Genomic DNA, 15,858 nt, shown 5'->3' on the forward strand with positions numbered 1-15,858 from the left:
AATCTCAGCTACTCCACTGCTGAGCAGCAGAGGGCAATCAAAGCTTGGCTAAAGCTCCGCTGCCTCCCGGCAGCAGGAGACCAGGGTTGGAGAAGGCCGCAGAACTTTTAATGAGAGCAGGAGCAGTGAGCATGGCTTGGAAAAGGAGCCAAACAGTAAAACCGACGAAATCCGCTGCCTGTCGAACGATCAAAAAATCATTGCAGCAGAGAAGCCCCGCTAAATCACGCGGGGGACCTTGGGTGGCGGAAGTGACGACATTCCACTTCCGGTTAGCAACCGTCTGAAGCAGATGGTAACCAAGGGAAGGCCCGGGACCCCCGGAAAGTGGGGCGAGCTGTAGGGTCTGACAAGAGCAGGTGAAGCTGAACTTCACGTAAAGGGTTCAAGGAGTCTCGGTGAGTGGCTTATGTTATGTCGGGAAGCAGGGTGGGAGAGCCAGACGATGCGACCCTCACGGCCCAGGGTCCGAGACCCTGCCGGCGACCTTTCTAACGGAAACTAATTGGGGCCCAGCAGGCTCGTCCGAGTTCGAGCTGCACCTGTTTGTGACAGGTGTTCTGGCAGCTTTTGTCGGTTGTGATGTTTTGTACTGCACCAATGTAAGAATTGTCCAAAGAGGTAATAGAGGAACTCTGGAAACCACAGAGATCCGAGAAAGGGAATTTGGTCCTCTCTTAAACTTATGTACTTCATCATCTTGGGATTAGTTTTATGATTGGCCAGTATGGTTGATAACTACAAAGAAATACTAAATTAATTTTTTTTAAATTGCTGTTAAAATACAATTGTCCCCTGCTTCAATGTACCTAAGAACATATGAAAAAATATTTGAATTTTCTGTATTTAGAGGTTTGTATTTTGTATGGTGCAAATATAACTCTCCTCGCTGCATTGTATCTGCAACATATCTAAAAATGTCAATTTTCCTTAGGAAAGAAGGACTGCAAAGCAATAATACATGATGGATTTAGGGCCTTACTCAAAAAGGTTTTCTCCCCATAGGCACATGATGGGAAAAAAATATTTTCTAATAACATTCTTTGAATGTAAAGCCAACTTAGCCCGTTCCTTATATTCTAGATAAAGATTATTAAAAAAAACAAAACAACCCTTCTACATACCACATATTGTTCCAGACCTGTGGTTCACTAGCCAAGTTTCTGCTCCCTGGGTTGACTGGGGATGCTGCAGAGGCCGCGTTCATAGCCGCTGGGAAATAGTCCTGATGACTGTGCCATGGTGATAGTGGTCAAACATAGGGCCCATGATTGCAGAATTCCAGTGGAAGATCTAGGTCATGGTACTGGATCGTTATTAGTTGAGCCAGAAGCCCAAACAGTTGGAGGACCCCTTACCCCCTCCCTCCAAAAACAGCCAAACCATGTAGGTGGGTGAATAACTCTTTAGAAGTGGTGTGGGGTCTGATATATTAATATAACATTTGTAGTCCACCTTTTTTTGGAATACAAGGTGGTGCACAACATATATCATAAAATTACAAAACATTATTGTATTGGATTTATATTCCGCTTTTCAGCACTTCAAAGCAGATTACGTTAAGGTACTACCTTTCAGCCCTCCAGTTCTCTCATTCAGCAATATGGCATATCCAAAACACTTCAAAAAACGATTGTAAAATAATCATATAAAACAATATGCATTATAAAACCCCAATACCTAAAGCTATCTACCCATGCCAACTGCTTGATTAACATGTTTTAAAAGTGGGTTATAAAGTTTTAATGAATAAAATCTCTCCATAGCAATGAAACTGCCACTCCTCCAACAGTGGAGAGCATAGGTGGGCTCTGCCTCCTGAATGCTCCGGATACCATTTTTCAGGCCCTTTCAAATAAGGTTTAAGTGTTTCAGAATTGCACAGATAGCGACCAAATATTTCATGGTCAGCAAATGGAGACAGAAAAGAAAAGCTTTACTGACACTGCTACTTAACCTAGAGTGCTACCTGCACTCCCTCAGTATTTCTGTCTCCAGCAGATTGTAAAGATTTAAAAAAAGGAAGAGGAAGATGGATTTCTTTCAGGAGCATCCTCCTAGGAGATTAGATCCCTGGTGGGGGCCATCATCCCTGGTTGAAGTGGACGAGCAGGCGGTTGTTGACCCTTGGTGCTGACTCATCCCTGGGCACTGAGAGGGTTTCAATTAGTTGGTGGTCCAGTTCCCTGGATCCCCCAGAGCACCCTCTGGCACCAGCAGCATTCGGGGAAAGTACTTTTGTCTTTATCTATTACAAAAAAAAAGACTTGATCATTTTACACGGCGGCTTGGAGAGGGTTTCTCAACTACGGCTGACTCTGGGAGTGGTCAGTGATCACACTAGACACAGGTGAGAGCCAGCGATATCTGGGGGTCCCGGCATTGAGTCCGCCGCAGCGAGTGAAGAAGAGGCAGCGTGTGTGGGACACAATGGCACTGCCTAAGGATCGCAGCAAGGCCTGCCGCTTGTGTGGGGATACACGTGCTCATCTTATCCATGCAAATTTGTGCATGCGCTGTGTCTCTGGGGGAGAAGGCAGCTCAGCCAGTGCAGACTCCATGTTGGTGCACGAAAGGGCCACAAGGTCGTTGGGAGTCACTGCAGATTCTTTTTCCGAAAGCACGGGAAGAGCAGCCATCTTGAGTGCAGTTGCAGCAGCACGGGAGGCTCCCAGGGAGGCAGGAGGATTCCCCTCCTTCCTTATCGCCTGCCATGCAGAGTCACGTGCAGAGGCTGGAAGCCTTGGAAGATGAGAAGGCCTTATTGCAAGAGGATTCGGAGAATTCTCGGGCTTTTTCCTTGGATTTTGAGTTTCTTCTCCACAGAGCCTATCTAGTTAGAAAGGCAGCAGGGGAGAAGCATCCCCGATTCCAGGGTCAGCTGCAAGGTGACTCAAGTCCTACAAAAAGACATTGCCCAACATCCAGAGGGTGCTCAGCTTGGCCCTGTGGAAGAGTCTGAGGGCTCCAGTACTCTGAGGGTGATGATATTCCTCCGGTTAGGTCTCCAGGGGCGGAGTCTCCTCAGGACTTTTCAAATCCGGATTTGGAGAAGGTGCTGGTGACTGAAGGGGTCAACCCTAAGGTGGTCTGGTGGTTTTGCAGGTAAGAGTTGTGGCCACTGATTCCACATATGCTTAAATGGCTAGATCTCAAACTTCCTCAGGTGGAGATGGACCAGGAAGGGGTGTACCTCATCATGTTGGCTTAAGAGGTCCAGAAGTCATGTCCCACTCCCTGACTTCTCGTCAGGGAGTGGGCCATCCCTGAGACCATGACAAAGTTTTACCCATTACCGGCAGAGACATTTGAGGTTTTGATGCTTCTGAAGGTAGACGCTTCGGTCTTGGCAGTGACCAAGAAAACCACCATTCCAGTGACAGGGTCCACCACACTGAAAAATGTGCAGGACCGGAAGCTGGAAGTTCACCTCAAGTATTTTTGAGGTTTCTGCTTTGGGTATCTGGGCTGCAGTATGCAACAGTTTTTTGCAGAGAACTTGTTAGTGCTGGGTTCAGCAGTTGCAGGCAAAGGAGACGTCTTCCTCATCCTCCATGAAGTAGGCAAAGTGCTTGGAGGCAGCAGTGGCTTATGTGGCGGATGCCTTGTATAACTTGATTAGGACGTCCTCCGGAGTTATGATGTTAGCAGTTTTGGCCAGGTGGCTGCTCTGGTTAACAAACTTGTCTGCAGATTTTTTATTAAAGTCTCAGCTGGGGCCCTCCTGATCAAAGGCATGTTTGGAGAGGATTTAATGTAGCTGGTGAAGCATCTGGGAGAGTCCAAGGGACATATATTGCCAGAGGACAGGCTGAAGGGGCAAGAAATCCTTTCCCACATGTTCACATTTTAGAGACTGTAGATGATGTTGGCAGAACAGAGGCAGTGCAGAGGCAAAGCTCAGGCAGGACTCAGTCCTTTCAAGGTTGGCGAAAGCCAACTTGAGATACCACGGTCAAGGAACTGGGGAAGATAAGTCTTCACAATGAAATGAGGCCAGTCCACTCGTCTCTTCTGACTGTCGAGGGGCAGTTGGTCCACTTTTGTGAGGAGTGGACCAGAATCACAATGGACCGGTGGGTCTTGGGACTGACAATGTTGTGTTTGACAGCTCTCAGGCTGTCCCCGCAAGCCGACACTCTCACCTTCGCAGCCAGCACACTCTGGCCTTCTGTTGCTGACCTTTCCCACACAGGAGGCCACCAAACACCATGCGGCAGGACACTGCCAGCTCTTACCTCTTTCTGTGCCCCTTAAGCATGCTCACCTGCCAACCTCTGGTCTCTTAAAGGGGCCACAATGAGAAAGTCCCTGCAGCCCCTGCTGATGACATCACCGTTTTCGCTCTATTTAAGGGCAGCTCCCCCGACACCCCTTGCCTCAGCAACAGGTCCACCTACATTTATTAGTGCATGTTGTGTATTCTGTCTTCGTCTGCCCAGCATATTCCAGTTTTCATCTGCCCAGCTGTTTCAGTCCTATCCATCCTTCTTCCTCTCCCTCAGATGGATACCTGGTTTTGACCCTTGCCTGGACTCTCATTTTGCCTAATTGCTGCCTGCCACTGACCCTTGCCAGGACTGCCATTAGCCTAACCACTGCCTGCCTCTGAACCTGCCCTTGGACCATGTCGCTAGCCAGAGACCCTCGCCTAAATCCTGTCGGCCCCAGCAACCAAAGGCCCAACCTGAGGGAAACGTGGGCTGGTATGGGTGAAGCTCTAGATTGATCTCTGCTTTGTTTGGGTCTACCTGTGGTGATGAGAACCTACAGGGCTCCTCCTTGCAGGCAGAGCCAATCTCATCCCAGTCCAAAGGTCCACAGACACAACAGAAAAAATGACGGCTACTTGTTAGAATTTATGCGCCCAGCGTGCAAAGCTTTCATCGTATTCCCTTGAGCTACTCATGCCAAACAGGTGGCAGTTCGTGACATGGTGGACCACGTGCAACAGCTAAGAGTGATGGTGCCAGTTGCCTGAGAAGAACAGGGAAAAGGTCGGTATTCCATTCATTTTGTGGTCCCGAAAAAGGAAGGGAAGTTCAAACCAATTTTTGGATTTAAAGAAGATCTATGTGGCCCTCAAGGTACCATGGTTTCGTATAGAGAAGCTGCATTTGGAAATAGCAGCAGTTTGCAAGGGAGAGTTCCTGGCGTCACTAGACCTCACAGAGGTATACCTACATATCCCAATCAGGTAGAAGCACCAGAAGTTCCTGCGGTTTATGATTCTGGGAAACCATTTTCACTTTTGTGCCCTTTTGTTTTGGCAATAGAGTCGTGTACATTCACCACAATGGTGGTAGTGGTGGCAGTAGCCTTTTGGAAGAAAGGAGTGCTGGTACATCCATATCTGGATGACTAACTCATCTGGGCAAAGTAGGCAGACCTCTGTCAGCTGGAGATACAGTGGGTCCTAGAGAGGTTGTGGGCTGAGTGGGGAATCTAGTGAAGAGTTATCTAATGCCATCCCAATCCTTGGAATACCTAGAGGCTCAATTTGACACCCAGATTGGCAAGGTGTTTCTCACGGAAGATAGGAAGGTGAAGCTGCAGAGTCAGTTTTGCCGCCTTTTGTGACTCAAGGTGCCCAGAGTTTGGAATTATTTGCAGGTCTGGGGATCTTTGGCATCAATGCTAAATCTAGTTACCTGGGCATTTCTACATATGCGGCCCCTTGAAAGTGTCCCCTCCCGTTGGATCCTATTATCGGAAGAGTTGCAAATTCCTCTTCCCCTCAGATAGGGGCTTGGTTGAGTCGGTCTGCAACAGGGGATGGAGTTGGAAATCCCAGATTGGGTGATAGTGACTGCCAAATCCACCCTCTCCAATTGGAGAGAGGTGTGTTAGGGGCATAGGGTCAATGGACAAAGGGGGAGGCATTGTTGTCTATCAGTCAGTTAGAGAAGAGAGCGATGCACTTAGCCTTGTTTTCCTTTCTGCCATGGTTACAAGGTCAAGCAGTGGGAGTTCTATCGGACAGTGCAATGATGGTGAATTGTATCAACCGACAGGGAGAGACCAAAAGTCTTATGGTTTCTCAGGAGGCTCATTTGTTGGTTCACTAGGTGGAGCAGCACTTGGCAGTTATGGCAGCATCTCACATAGCTAGAATGGACAACGTGCAGACAGATTTTCTCAGTAGGCAAAAGAGGGTCCCTGGAGAATGAGAGTTGTCAGTGGAAACAATGCTTCTCTTTCGGGCCAGGTGAGGAACACATCACAACGCACTTGATAGAGTTGAGACAAAATGCCAAGGCAGCATGTTTTTTTATAATTGCAGGTGAGAACATGGAGCAGAAGGAATTGACACTCTGGTGCTGCGGTGGCCACCAGGGATTCTTTTTTACCTCATGACCATTGCTGGGCACGGTGCTACAATGCATAGCACCCGGGTGAACTGATTCTCGAGGCTCCAGAATGGCCAAGTCTGCCATGGTTCATAGACCTAGTAAACTTGACTGTGGACAGTCTGTTAAGATTCAATCATCTTCTGAGACAGTTGCACCAGAGTCCCATATTTGTGGATCAGGCAGATCACTTCTGTCTCACGGCTTTGTTTTTGAGAGGAACCATTTGAAGTAGAAGGGGTACTCCGACAATGTCATTGCCACCTTACTGCAGGCCGGATGGATTTGTGAGGCTTGATGTGTTGAACAGGGCATGCAGCATACTTGGGCTTCAATTTCCCATACCTTGATCTTTTTTCAAAAAGGTCTAGTGAGGAGTCTAGCCTATAATTTCTTATGGGTACAGGTGGCAGCTTTAGGTTTTCTTCGGGGTAAGGTGCAGGGAGTGTCCCTGGCCTCGCATCTGGCTGTGATTTGTTTTCTTCGAGGGGCAAAAAGCTTGCGGTCCCCAGTGCGGAAGGTATGTCCCTTGTGGAATCTTAATTTGGTGATAAGGGTGTTGTGTGAGGCTCTGTTTGAGTCATTGTGGAGGACGATTTGTTCAGCCAGAAGAATTTCAAAGCTTCAGATGTTGTCTTTCTTCAATTTACGGAGATTGGGGTGTCCTTGCGAAAGGTCCCCTCATTTCTACCAAAGGTTGTTTCGGCCTTTCATCTTAGTCAAACAGTGGAACTTCCTGCCTTTCCAAATTTGGATTCCTCTGTGCCACATGTTAAGAAACGTCATGTATTAGATATCAGTGGGGTTGTTAAGGGATCTCTAGGTGACTAATAGTTTCTGGAGATCGGATCATATTTTTGTGCTTTGAAAGCCAAGAAAGAGGTGCAAGGCATCCAAGGCTATAGTTGCGAGATGACTCAAGGACGCGATTAGCTCTGTGTATATTTGTAAAGGCCGTCCGGTGTCAGAGGGTCTAAGGGATCACTGAACTTTGGCACAGGCAACCTCATGGGCTGAGTGTCAGGTTTCTTCACAATAAATGTCAGGTGGCTACTTGGAAGTTGTTACATGCTTTCTCCAGATATTACCGATTGGATGTCTGGGATCCAGTCTCTAAGGGGATTGGAGAGAGTGTATTGCGAGTGAGGGCTATCACATTCCCGCCCAGTATAGGGGAGCTTGGGTTTATGCCAGGAGTCTGGATTGATCTGGGGTATGAACAGGAAATTACCTGCTAATTTTCATTCCTGGAATACCACAGATCAGTCCAGAATCCCGCTTGTTCAGTAAAGCCTGCTTGTCATGGCAGTTTGGTTACATGATCTTCTGCTTAATGTTGGAACAAGTTTTCCATAGAGGTTCCACCTGCTTGTTGAGGGGGGTTGAGGGCCTCAGTTATTGTTCTAGTTATTCTCATCTCTTGGCTTGGGCACAGGTCATACTGAGGGACTGCAGGTGGCACTCTAGGTTAAGTAGAAGTGTCAGTAAAGCTTTCTTCTCTGTCTCTATCTGCTGGCAGGGAGGCAAAACCCAGGAGTCTGGACTGATCTGTGGTATTCCAGGAATGAAAATTAGCAGATAAGAACCAATCTTCTTTTTTTCCCCATCTTGTGGCCTGCACAACTTTGCAGTACTGTTTTCTGGACAGTACCCCATTGGCTGTCAAAAGGAGCATAACTAAGTGAAGAAAGATTTGAGCAAGCCGATTTTAGACCAGTTGTGATGGAGCAGGGCAGGAAAGAGGCTTTTATTACAGGAATTTCTCCTGCCTTCTGCTCCTTAGATTGTCAAGGCTTGAACCTTAGTTGCAGATCAATCATGCACCCCTCAATACCATCCTAATGAATTAAGAATGTTTATGAAAGATGCATGAATGGTCAGTAGATATGAATCAAGTCTGGATGATTGGTGCTACTGTTCACAAGTTTTAGATTTATGTTTAATGTAATCATTTTGTATATGTGTTACTGTTAGGAAAATGCATCCCTGATCAGCCTGTATTGGATTCATTACCTCCACAAGGATGTCATAAAAATCCATAGCTTTATCTGGCCACCTTTTATGTCTGAGTTAAGCATTTCTCTCATCAACTATTTTGATCAGTTTGGATAGGGACAAATAATCTAAAGGTTTGACTTGGCATGGCACAGCAATCCAGTAATTACTTTTTAAAACATACGACGGGCTTTGTAATCTGAAATCTCTGTTTTGTTCCTCCATGTTTTATATCAGTATGCTGTCTTGGTTTTCAAATGCCAGCAATATTTTGGAACATGGGAAGTCTCTTTTTGGTGTGTGTGTTTTTCCTTCTGTACTTTAGAGTCAGTCTTGAATCATATAAGTGACTAATTTTGGTGGCTGTGGGGGATTATTACAAAACTTAAGAATAAGACATGGAAGGGGACCTGAGTGTTGGGTAAAGTATTGTAAGAATCAAAGTTGAAACTGAGAAGTCCTAAAATGGCTTACCAGCATTTTAAACAGATTTTGAGCATTCTTATGATACACATGAGGGCAAAAGTGGGTAAAGAAATCCAAGTAAAAGACAGGGTAGATAAGAACTTAAATTCCTATATGCAACCCAACACCAAGTGGAAGAATCTCAGCTGGGCAGACTAGATGGATTAATTTAGTCTTTATCTGTGTTATTATAAGAATACCAGATCGCAGTTTAATAGATTTAGAGGTACAGCAGCTGATGCATATTTTGCTGCCAGAAAGTTAAAATCCTGGACAGCTTGAAGAAGGGATGTTAATTGAAAGGTGCAGAAAATTGCTTGCACTCTATGTTCCTTTATAGAAAAGTATCTTTTGTTCTAGTATCACTCAAGATATAAAAAGTACATTTCTGTGTTTATTTCCAAATACTGACTCAGCCTTCTTACAAAATTAAGTCTGAAAAAAATACCCCATGCTGTAATTTCCATTAAGCCTGAAACATTGACCTTTAAATGTGATGTCACTGTATGCGATAACAACAGGCACATTACCGGCTGTCAGTGGGTGAGAAGGAATAGTTTGTAGTTTTGAAAGGAACCCAGTTGTTTTACATTCTAAATGTATTTTTATGGTCACAATGTCACCTGTTTTGAAATCTTTAAATAACTGCCTTCTGCAACAGAAGCAATCTGTAACTTTTAAACCCACCTAAGGTTCTTCCCACTAACATGGATCTTAACTCTTTCTTACCATATAAGGCCAGACCCCAGTCTTTCTGGAGCCCACATCAATCGGACTCAGGTAGAACCTATGTATTCAGAATTCCATTATGGGTACTTCCATTACAAGCATTGGCCAGGAATTATTGTTAAAGTATGCTGCTAAGTACAGAAATTAAGAATCTCAAGTCAATGGGGCAAAGATAAGTTTAGTGCAAGCGTAGAACAAAGTTTAGAGAGTCTCCAAGTCAGCCTGCTGGCACAGTTTTGAAGTTGTGCACCTTTTGCCCAAGATTTTAATTTCCTTCAGTTTCTGGAAGGAAAAAATTCCAGCGAGAAAACATCAAGCAAAAACGTGGGCACAAAGCACCCTGGGACTCCTGACAGATTCTTAAATTTTGTTCTGTAATATAAAAATCCTGGTGTGGTTTTGCACAAGATTTTGCTTGCAGTGTTTTTTTCTTTGAAAATTTTCCTCTCATAAGTTAATGGAAAATTAAAACCTTGGGCAAAAGACATACAGTTTCAGAATTGTAGCAGCCGTCTGACTTATAGACTCTTTGCAGTTGTTTTGATCCAAAACTTTAATTTGACCACCAGAGTTAGAAGTAGATTTTATGTAAAATAACTGAAAAGTACTGGAAAAATGAATATTCAGTTATATCTAATCATATACTGACTGCATGTCATATCTGAAGTTCTTGCTTCCAATGCTAAAGCCGGTATGAATGTGTCTGTCCACTGCCTTCTCTTTTTTACAACAGATCAACCTCAGAAAAGCAGGCGGCTCAACACTAAAACTTGCTTTGGGGATGCACAGAGCAGAAGTCAGTGTGAATGCCTACGTTAAACAAATTATTCTATTATGAAAAAACATTTTGGGAATGCATAACTCACTTCTGCTTATGATATCATTATACATATACTGATATGGAACCCATGTTACAAGACAGTAAATACGTTTTTTAAGTGTTATTTTAATAAAGCATGCGATGTAATTCACAAATATTTGTAGAATTTGGAGTGAAAATACTAAATTTGTTAGGGAGATACGCTTATGCTTATATTTGAAGAAGCAAGGCCACTTCTTTCTCTGCTGAAACTAAATTGTAGTAAGTAGAGTAAGTAGGGGGGCTCCTAGGGACAGAGTAAGACTTTGTTATATTTTTGGACTATTTTGTAAATGATGATCCAACCAATGACTTTGCCACTCTCAAGTCCTTGTAGAGGAGCTCAGAGGGTCTGTGATTCCAGGCTCAGGAGTTTCTCCCTGCTCAGGTAACTTCTTAACTTGAAGCTCCAGTTTTAGCTGTTCTGTCCTTGCATGAAAGCCAGACAGATGGACATTGCTTCACTTCTTGTCCCACCTCAAGTAAGTTTTGCAGCAGATAGGAGGCTCTGCTGATTTCATTTTCCCTATAGGTAGTCCTTCTCATCTTGCTCTGATGAGAGTTATGGTGACCATCGCTTAATGTTTTCCATATAGATCAACTAGGTAGTGCAGGGATTTCTAGTGACTAAGAGAATAGAAACGTTGTCGCCTCCAATGCTGCTTCTTTTCTATAATACTGTCTTAAGAGCAGTATAGTGCTTTTTTCTCCCTATCACCAGATGTTATCCAAGCTACTTCAGTAGCTAATTAGCTATTGCTCAACCAGTTCCCAAGAAATGTGATTACTTAAAGGTATTTAGTCTCACAGTGACAGTAATAACATTAATAAATTACAGAACTGATAAAGCTATTCTTTTCTATGGACTTTGCTGTTTTTGTTAATTAGCAATATCTGTTATTTTACAGGTTTAACATTTCAAAATACAAAATGAGTGATCAAATAAAATTTATTGTTGAGAAGCTCAATAAGGAACCCTTTAAGAAGAACTACAATTTAATTACATTTGACTCACTGGAGCCCATGCAGCTTTTGCAGGTTCTCAATGATGTTCTTTCAGAAATTGACCCAAAGGTAAGAGTTCAGTTGAAGTTCTTGGGAATTGAAAGGATATTAAGATGTTTTAAAAATGGCTAAACTCTGCTACAGTAAACTGACTTAGGGCCTCATTTTCCAAAGCTATCGCAGGCTTGCGCTGTTAGCGCAAGCCTGCGATAGCTAGCGAAAGTAGCGCAGGTCTGCGCTACTGAAATCGGGGCGGAGTCGGTCACCGGAGTCGACTTCGCGAGGACAGCGCGCCAAGCGAAATGGTAAGGCCCTTTTCGCTCTCTATTTCGCGCCCAATAACTACACCTTCTATGGTGTAGTTATTGGGCGCGATGCCGGCAGCGATCGCACTGCGGCGGTGCGATCGCTGCCGGTCCGCCCCCCCGCTTCGGCCCCCGCCCCCCTGTTAGCGCGATTTTCTAAAGTATCTCAGGCCTGCGATACTTTAGAAAATGAGGCCCTTAGTGTAGTGTATTCCAGTGAGTCAGAAGCTGTTAATATGAAGTCATCTTCTTTATGTAATACTGCAACACTTCCAACATAGTTCACAGTGTATCACTGTAAAGTCCATGGTTTCTACTCTTTCAGAAAAAAGAAATATGCAAGGAGTAAATCTCCATGGGAGGGAGTCAGTATTGAAGCCAGAATTGAGACCATGTTATTTAATGTTAAATAATGTATTCATCCTGCATGGATTTACAGATATACATGGAGAGACCACTCTCTTGATATAGTAAAATTCTGGATATAGTGAACTTTTTTTTGTAAATGAGCAAAGACTGCCAAAGTGTCATATCTTTACTTTTACTAAATTTGTGAAAAAAAGTAATCCTTGCTACCGTTTCAACTTTATTCAAACTTTGCGAATATACAAGAAATCTAAGCAAGGTACAACAAAATATACAGGCATAAATATTTATTTATACACAATATACAATTTTAAAAAATAAAAATTAGCAAATAAAATCACACACAAAATATAGCACATAACACTATAAAACATTAATGCAATCTAAGAAGAGTACTACAGAAAGAAACCCCCTAAATATATAGAATAAAGTGAAGGCTTGAATGAATAAAAAAAAAAGTCTCCACTAATTCCTAAAATCAGTATAATTGGATGTATTCCAAGCCTGTAATGGTAAATGGCTCCACAAATATGAGCCTATTCAGGAAAAAGCAAGTTTCCTGTGGAATTCAGTCTTATGTGATGAACATGCTGTAATAGAAAGGGAGAAAAATATCTGCCTTGGTAGAAGATGCTGTTGTTTTTCAGGGTTCTTTTACATACAGTATTTAATTCTCTTCTTTTATCAGGTGCCAGCTTCCATGTGAAACTCAGCAGCTATGGTGTAGCAATTCTTGTAGCTTTTCTCCTGGTTTTCCCCCATGTTTCCAGATCGTTTTTTTTTTTTTTTAATTGTATATTTGGCTGGCAGTTTCTTCCCGCCCCCTTTGGGTTTCCAGCTTCATTGGAACTGGCTTCTGTTGGGAGACAGCACCATGAGTTTTAATTTGCAGCCCTACCAGGGTTATTTTCCCCTGTTTTTATAACCTTTCCTAGCCCAGCCATTGCAGTGACTGTTCTTAGCTAAGAGCCACAGACTGTGGTTCCCTCCAGAATTTGGTACACAGTTGGTACGCAGTTGGCTAAGACTTAGCACTCCCAGGAGCTATGAACATTGGCTCTGTGAGGAATGGCCGGGTAATATCCTCCGGGCTGGAGAAGTTAGCACACTGTCTCCAGCCTTTTCTTCTACAATTTTACTTTATTAATTAAAACAGCAAAACAATATTCACAACAAGTGAATACCTTGGCAGTACTCTTTCCAACTCAAATACCTAGAGAGGGTCAGGAGCTCCTACTCCTGATGACATGGGGCCTCCTTATCCCTGTTGGGCTTACACTCTTATTTCTTTCTAGTTGGTCACACCCTCTGAGCTCCTTCTGCCCAGCAGGGTCCCACTCATAGAGCATTCTCCCTTTTGGGGATTTAAGGTGGACCAGGCATCTAGCTTGGTCCTACACAGGTTTATAGGGGAAAATAGGGGTACTCTCAATACCCCTCCCCTCAGCTTGGGCCTGTTGGCCCAAGCATCCTCACTTTCCCTGGTTTCTAACCAGGGCAGTGCTTCATTTCACCACTCCCTCTCATCTGACCTCTCGCCAACTGGGCTTGAGCCTGGGATTCTAGGGTCCTGCTCACCCCCATCCAGTAGGGTTACCCTAGCCAGCACTACAACCACCACCTAGTGCACCGTTCGCGCAGTGTGCACCCCCAGTTTTTGCATTGAGTCCTTCACTGGCTCCGGGTTCAACTTCCATCCTGACGGAGCTTCTTGGGCTGGCTGAAGATATTAAGTGCTGATTTCTCTGGTATCAACTGTGAATGCTTCCTGGCGTTTAGTGTCTTCTTTGTGGTGCCACCCCTTTGGCTCCTCGGCAGTCCCTGTTTTCTGGAGTTTCCATAGCTCCCTTCTGTGGGGTTCTCTGCAGTTTCTTCCTCTGTGATCCCCACAGCATCTCCCTCTGGGCTCTCTTATGTTTTCTCCCTCCGGGTTTTCTCCCTTGCCTTCCTCTGGGGTATCTGTGGCACCTCCGTCCGGGGTCTTTGCTGCGCCTCCCTCTGAGGTCTTTGTGGCCCCTCCCGCAGGAGTCTCGGCAGCTCCCTCTGGAGTCTCTATAGCACCTCGATCTGAGGTCTTCACTGCGCCTCCCTCTGAGGTCTTGGAGGCAATGGCTCTATCTGGTTTTCCTGCCGTGCCACTGCTAGGCCAATCAGTGCTGCATCCCACAGGCCACTTTATACCGCCCCTTTCTGGGCACTCTGGGTTGCCACTTCCCAGCAAGGCTACAAAGCTCCACCTTGAGCTCTCTGTTGCCTTCAACAAAGTCTTTGCAGAACTTAGCCCTTGGCCCTTCTCCTGCTCAGTTGCCTTCTTTGTAGTGGGCTCATGCCCCTCAGGGTCTGCTTTGGCATGAGCCAGGTTGTCGCTTCCTAAGTTCCCTGACATGGACTCCCATTGCAGGCTTGAGCAGTTGTTAGGTGCCTCCTTCAGCTGCTGGCTTTCTCCGGGTTTTCTGCAGTGGCTTTCTTAGGTTGATTGCCAGTGCTTCTCTCTACTCCCAGGCAGCGCAAGCTCCCCTTTATGCAGGAGGCGAAATAGGCACAGTGTGCTTCCAGCTTCTTTTGACTCTTAGTCCAGAAAACTGGGTTTATGATGCTCTCCTGAGATTGCCTTTTTCCCTCCTCCAGCTGCTTCTGGCATTCCAGCACTTGCAGACTTGCTTCCGTCATGCTTCCAAACTGCTGCATTCTGGTGCTTTTTCTCTCTCTCTTTTTTTTCCCCCTCTCTTTTCAGAGCCTGAGCTTATTAGGGCCAGGACCTGTGCACACACACTGATTTCTTCAGTCTATAGAGGGACCACACCCTGTTTCAGTCCAGTGCACAACTGTGAGATTTTGTTTTCTCTGTGCTACACTTTTTTTTTTTCCCAAAACAAGTAAACAAATAAAATAAAAGTAAAACAAAACCTGCCTCACCGGCTCTTATTATACTTTGATACAGGCCCTAACTTTGGACAGAACTTGTCTCTTTAGTCCACAGAAAACCTAAATCTGCTTCTCTCCAGACCCCACCGACCACTCTCTGCTTTAAAGGCAGTTCCACTTTTCTCCTCTCTGCTCTGCAGTCCTAGCAGCATTGCTTGGCTTCAGTGTGCTCTGTAAACCACACCCTTTTGTCTTAAACTGCTAGTGGCAGGTCACACAACAAACAAAGTTATCCCAGGACAAGCAGGATGCTAGTCCTCACATATGGGTGACGTCACTGACGGAGCCCTATTGCGGGAAAACTTTCTGTCAAAGTTTCTAGAAACTTTTGACCAGCCCTGTGAGGCCACTGAGCATGCCCAGCATGCCATGATATTCTCTGCCACAGGGGTCTCTCTCTTCAGTCTTCGTTTTTCCGCGCTGCTGTAGGCATCGCGGAATAGGAGCCGTTGCGAGTCTCTCACAACAATTTCTGACTAAAAAGTCGTATTTTCAATAATATTTTCTCCCATTGGGATCTCTCGGGGTTTCCACTGGCTGGTGAGTACCTCTGTCTCGTTTTACTCTTTGAGTAAAACAGAATTTTTTCTCTCACAATTTTTCTCATTTTGTCATCGACAGCCGTCGATCAAAAATGGCTTCGAGCTTCAAAAAATGCCCTATATGTAACCGGACAATGTCCATCACTGACCCACACCTCGAGTGTGTGATGTGTCTAGGTCAGAATCACGACATCAACACCTGCCCAAAATGTGTGGAGATGACGGTGAAGGGATGGAAGGTTTGTCAAGAGAAAATGGAACATTTATTCCATCTCCAGCTTCAGCCATCTCCCTTGATGTCGTCGAATTCGTCTCCG

The 15,858-nt window shown here is 44.9% G+C and overlaps 1 protein-coding gene across 4 annotated transcripts in view; it reads left to right on the plus strand.

The window, feature by feature from the left end:
* The first annotated feature begins 231 nt into the window (after positions 1-231).
* Positions 232-15,858, plus strand: part of IFT81 (intraflagellar transport 81) — a 140,912-nt gene continuing 125,285 nt past the window's right edge. For 2 of the 4 annotated variants that reach the window (XM_029620125.1, XM_029620128.1), the window contains exons 1-2: positions 232-398; positions 11,307-11,472. In XM_029620125.1, the coding sequence (XP_029475985.1) occupies positions 11,329-11,472 (144 nt within the window). In that variant the 5' untranslated portion in view covers positions 232-398; positions 11,307-11,328. The other 2 variants (XM_029620126.1, XM_029620127.1) reach the window with 2 other exon arrangements.

Source organism: Rhinatrema bivittatum, chromosome 11 (genome assembly GCF_901001135.1).
Source record: "Rhinatrema bivittatum chromosome 11, aRhiBiv1.1, whole genome shotgun sequence".
NCBI lineage: Eukaryota > Metazoa > Chordata > Amphibia > Gymnophiona > Rhinatrematidae > Rhinatrema > Rhinatrema bivittatum.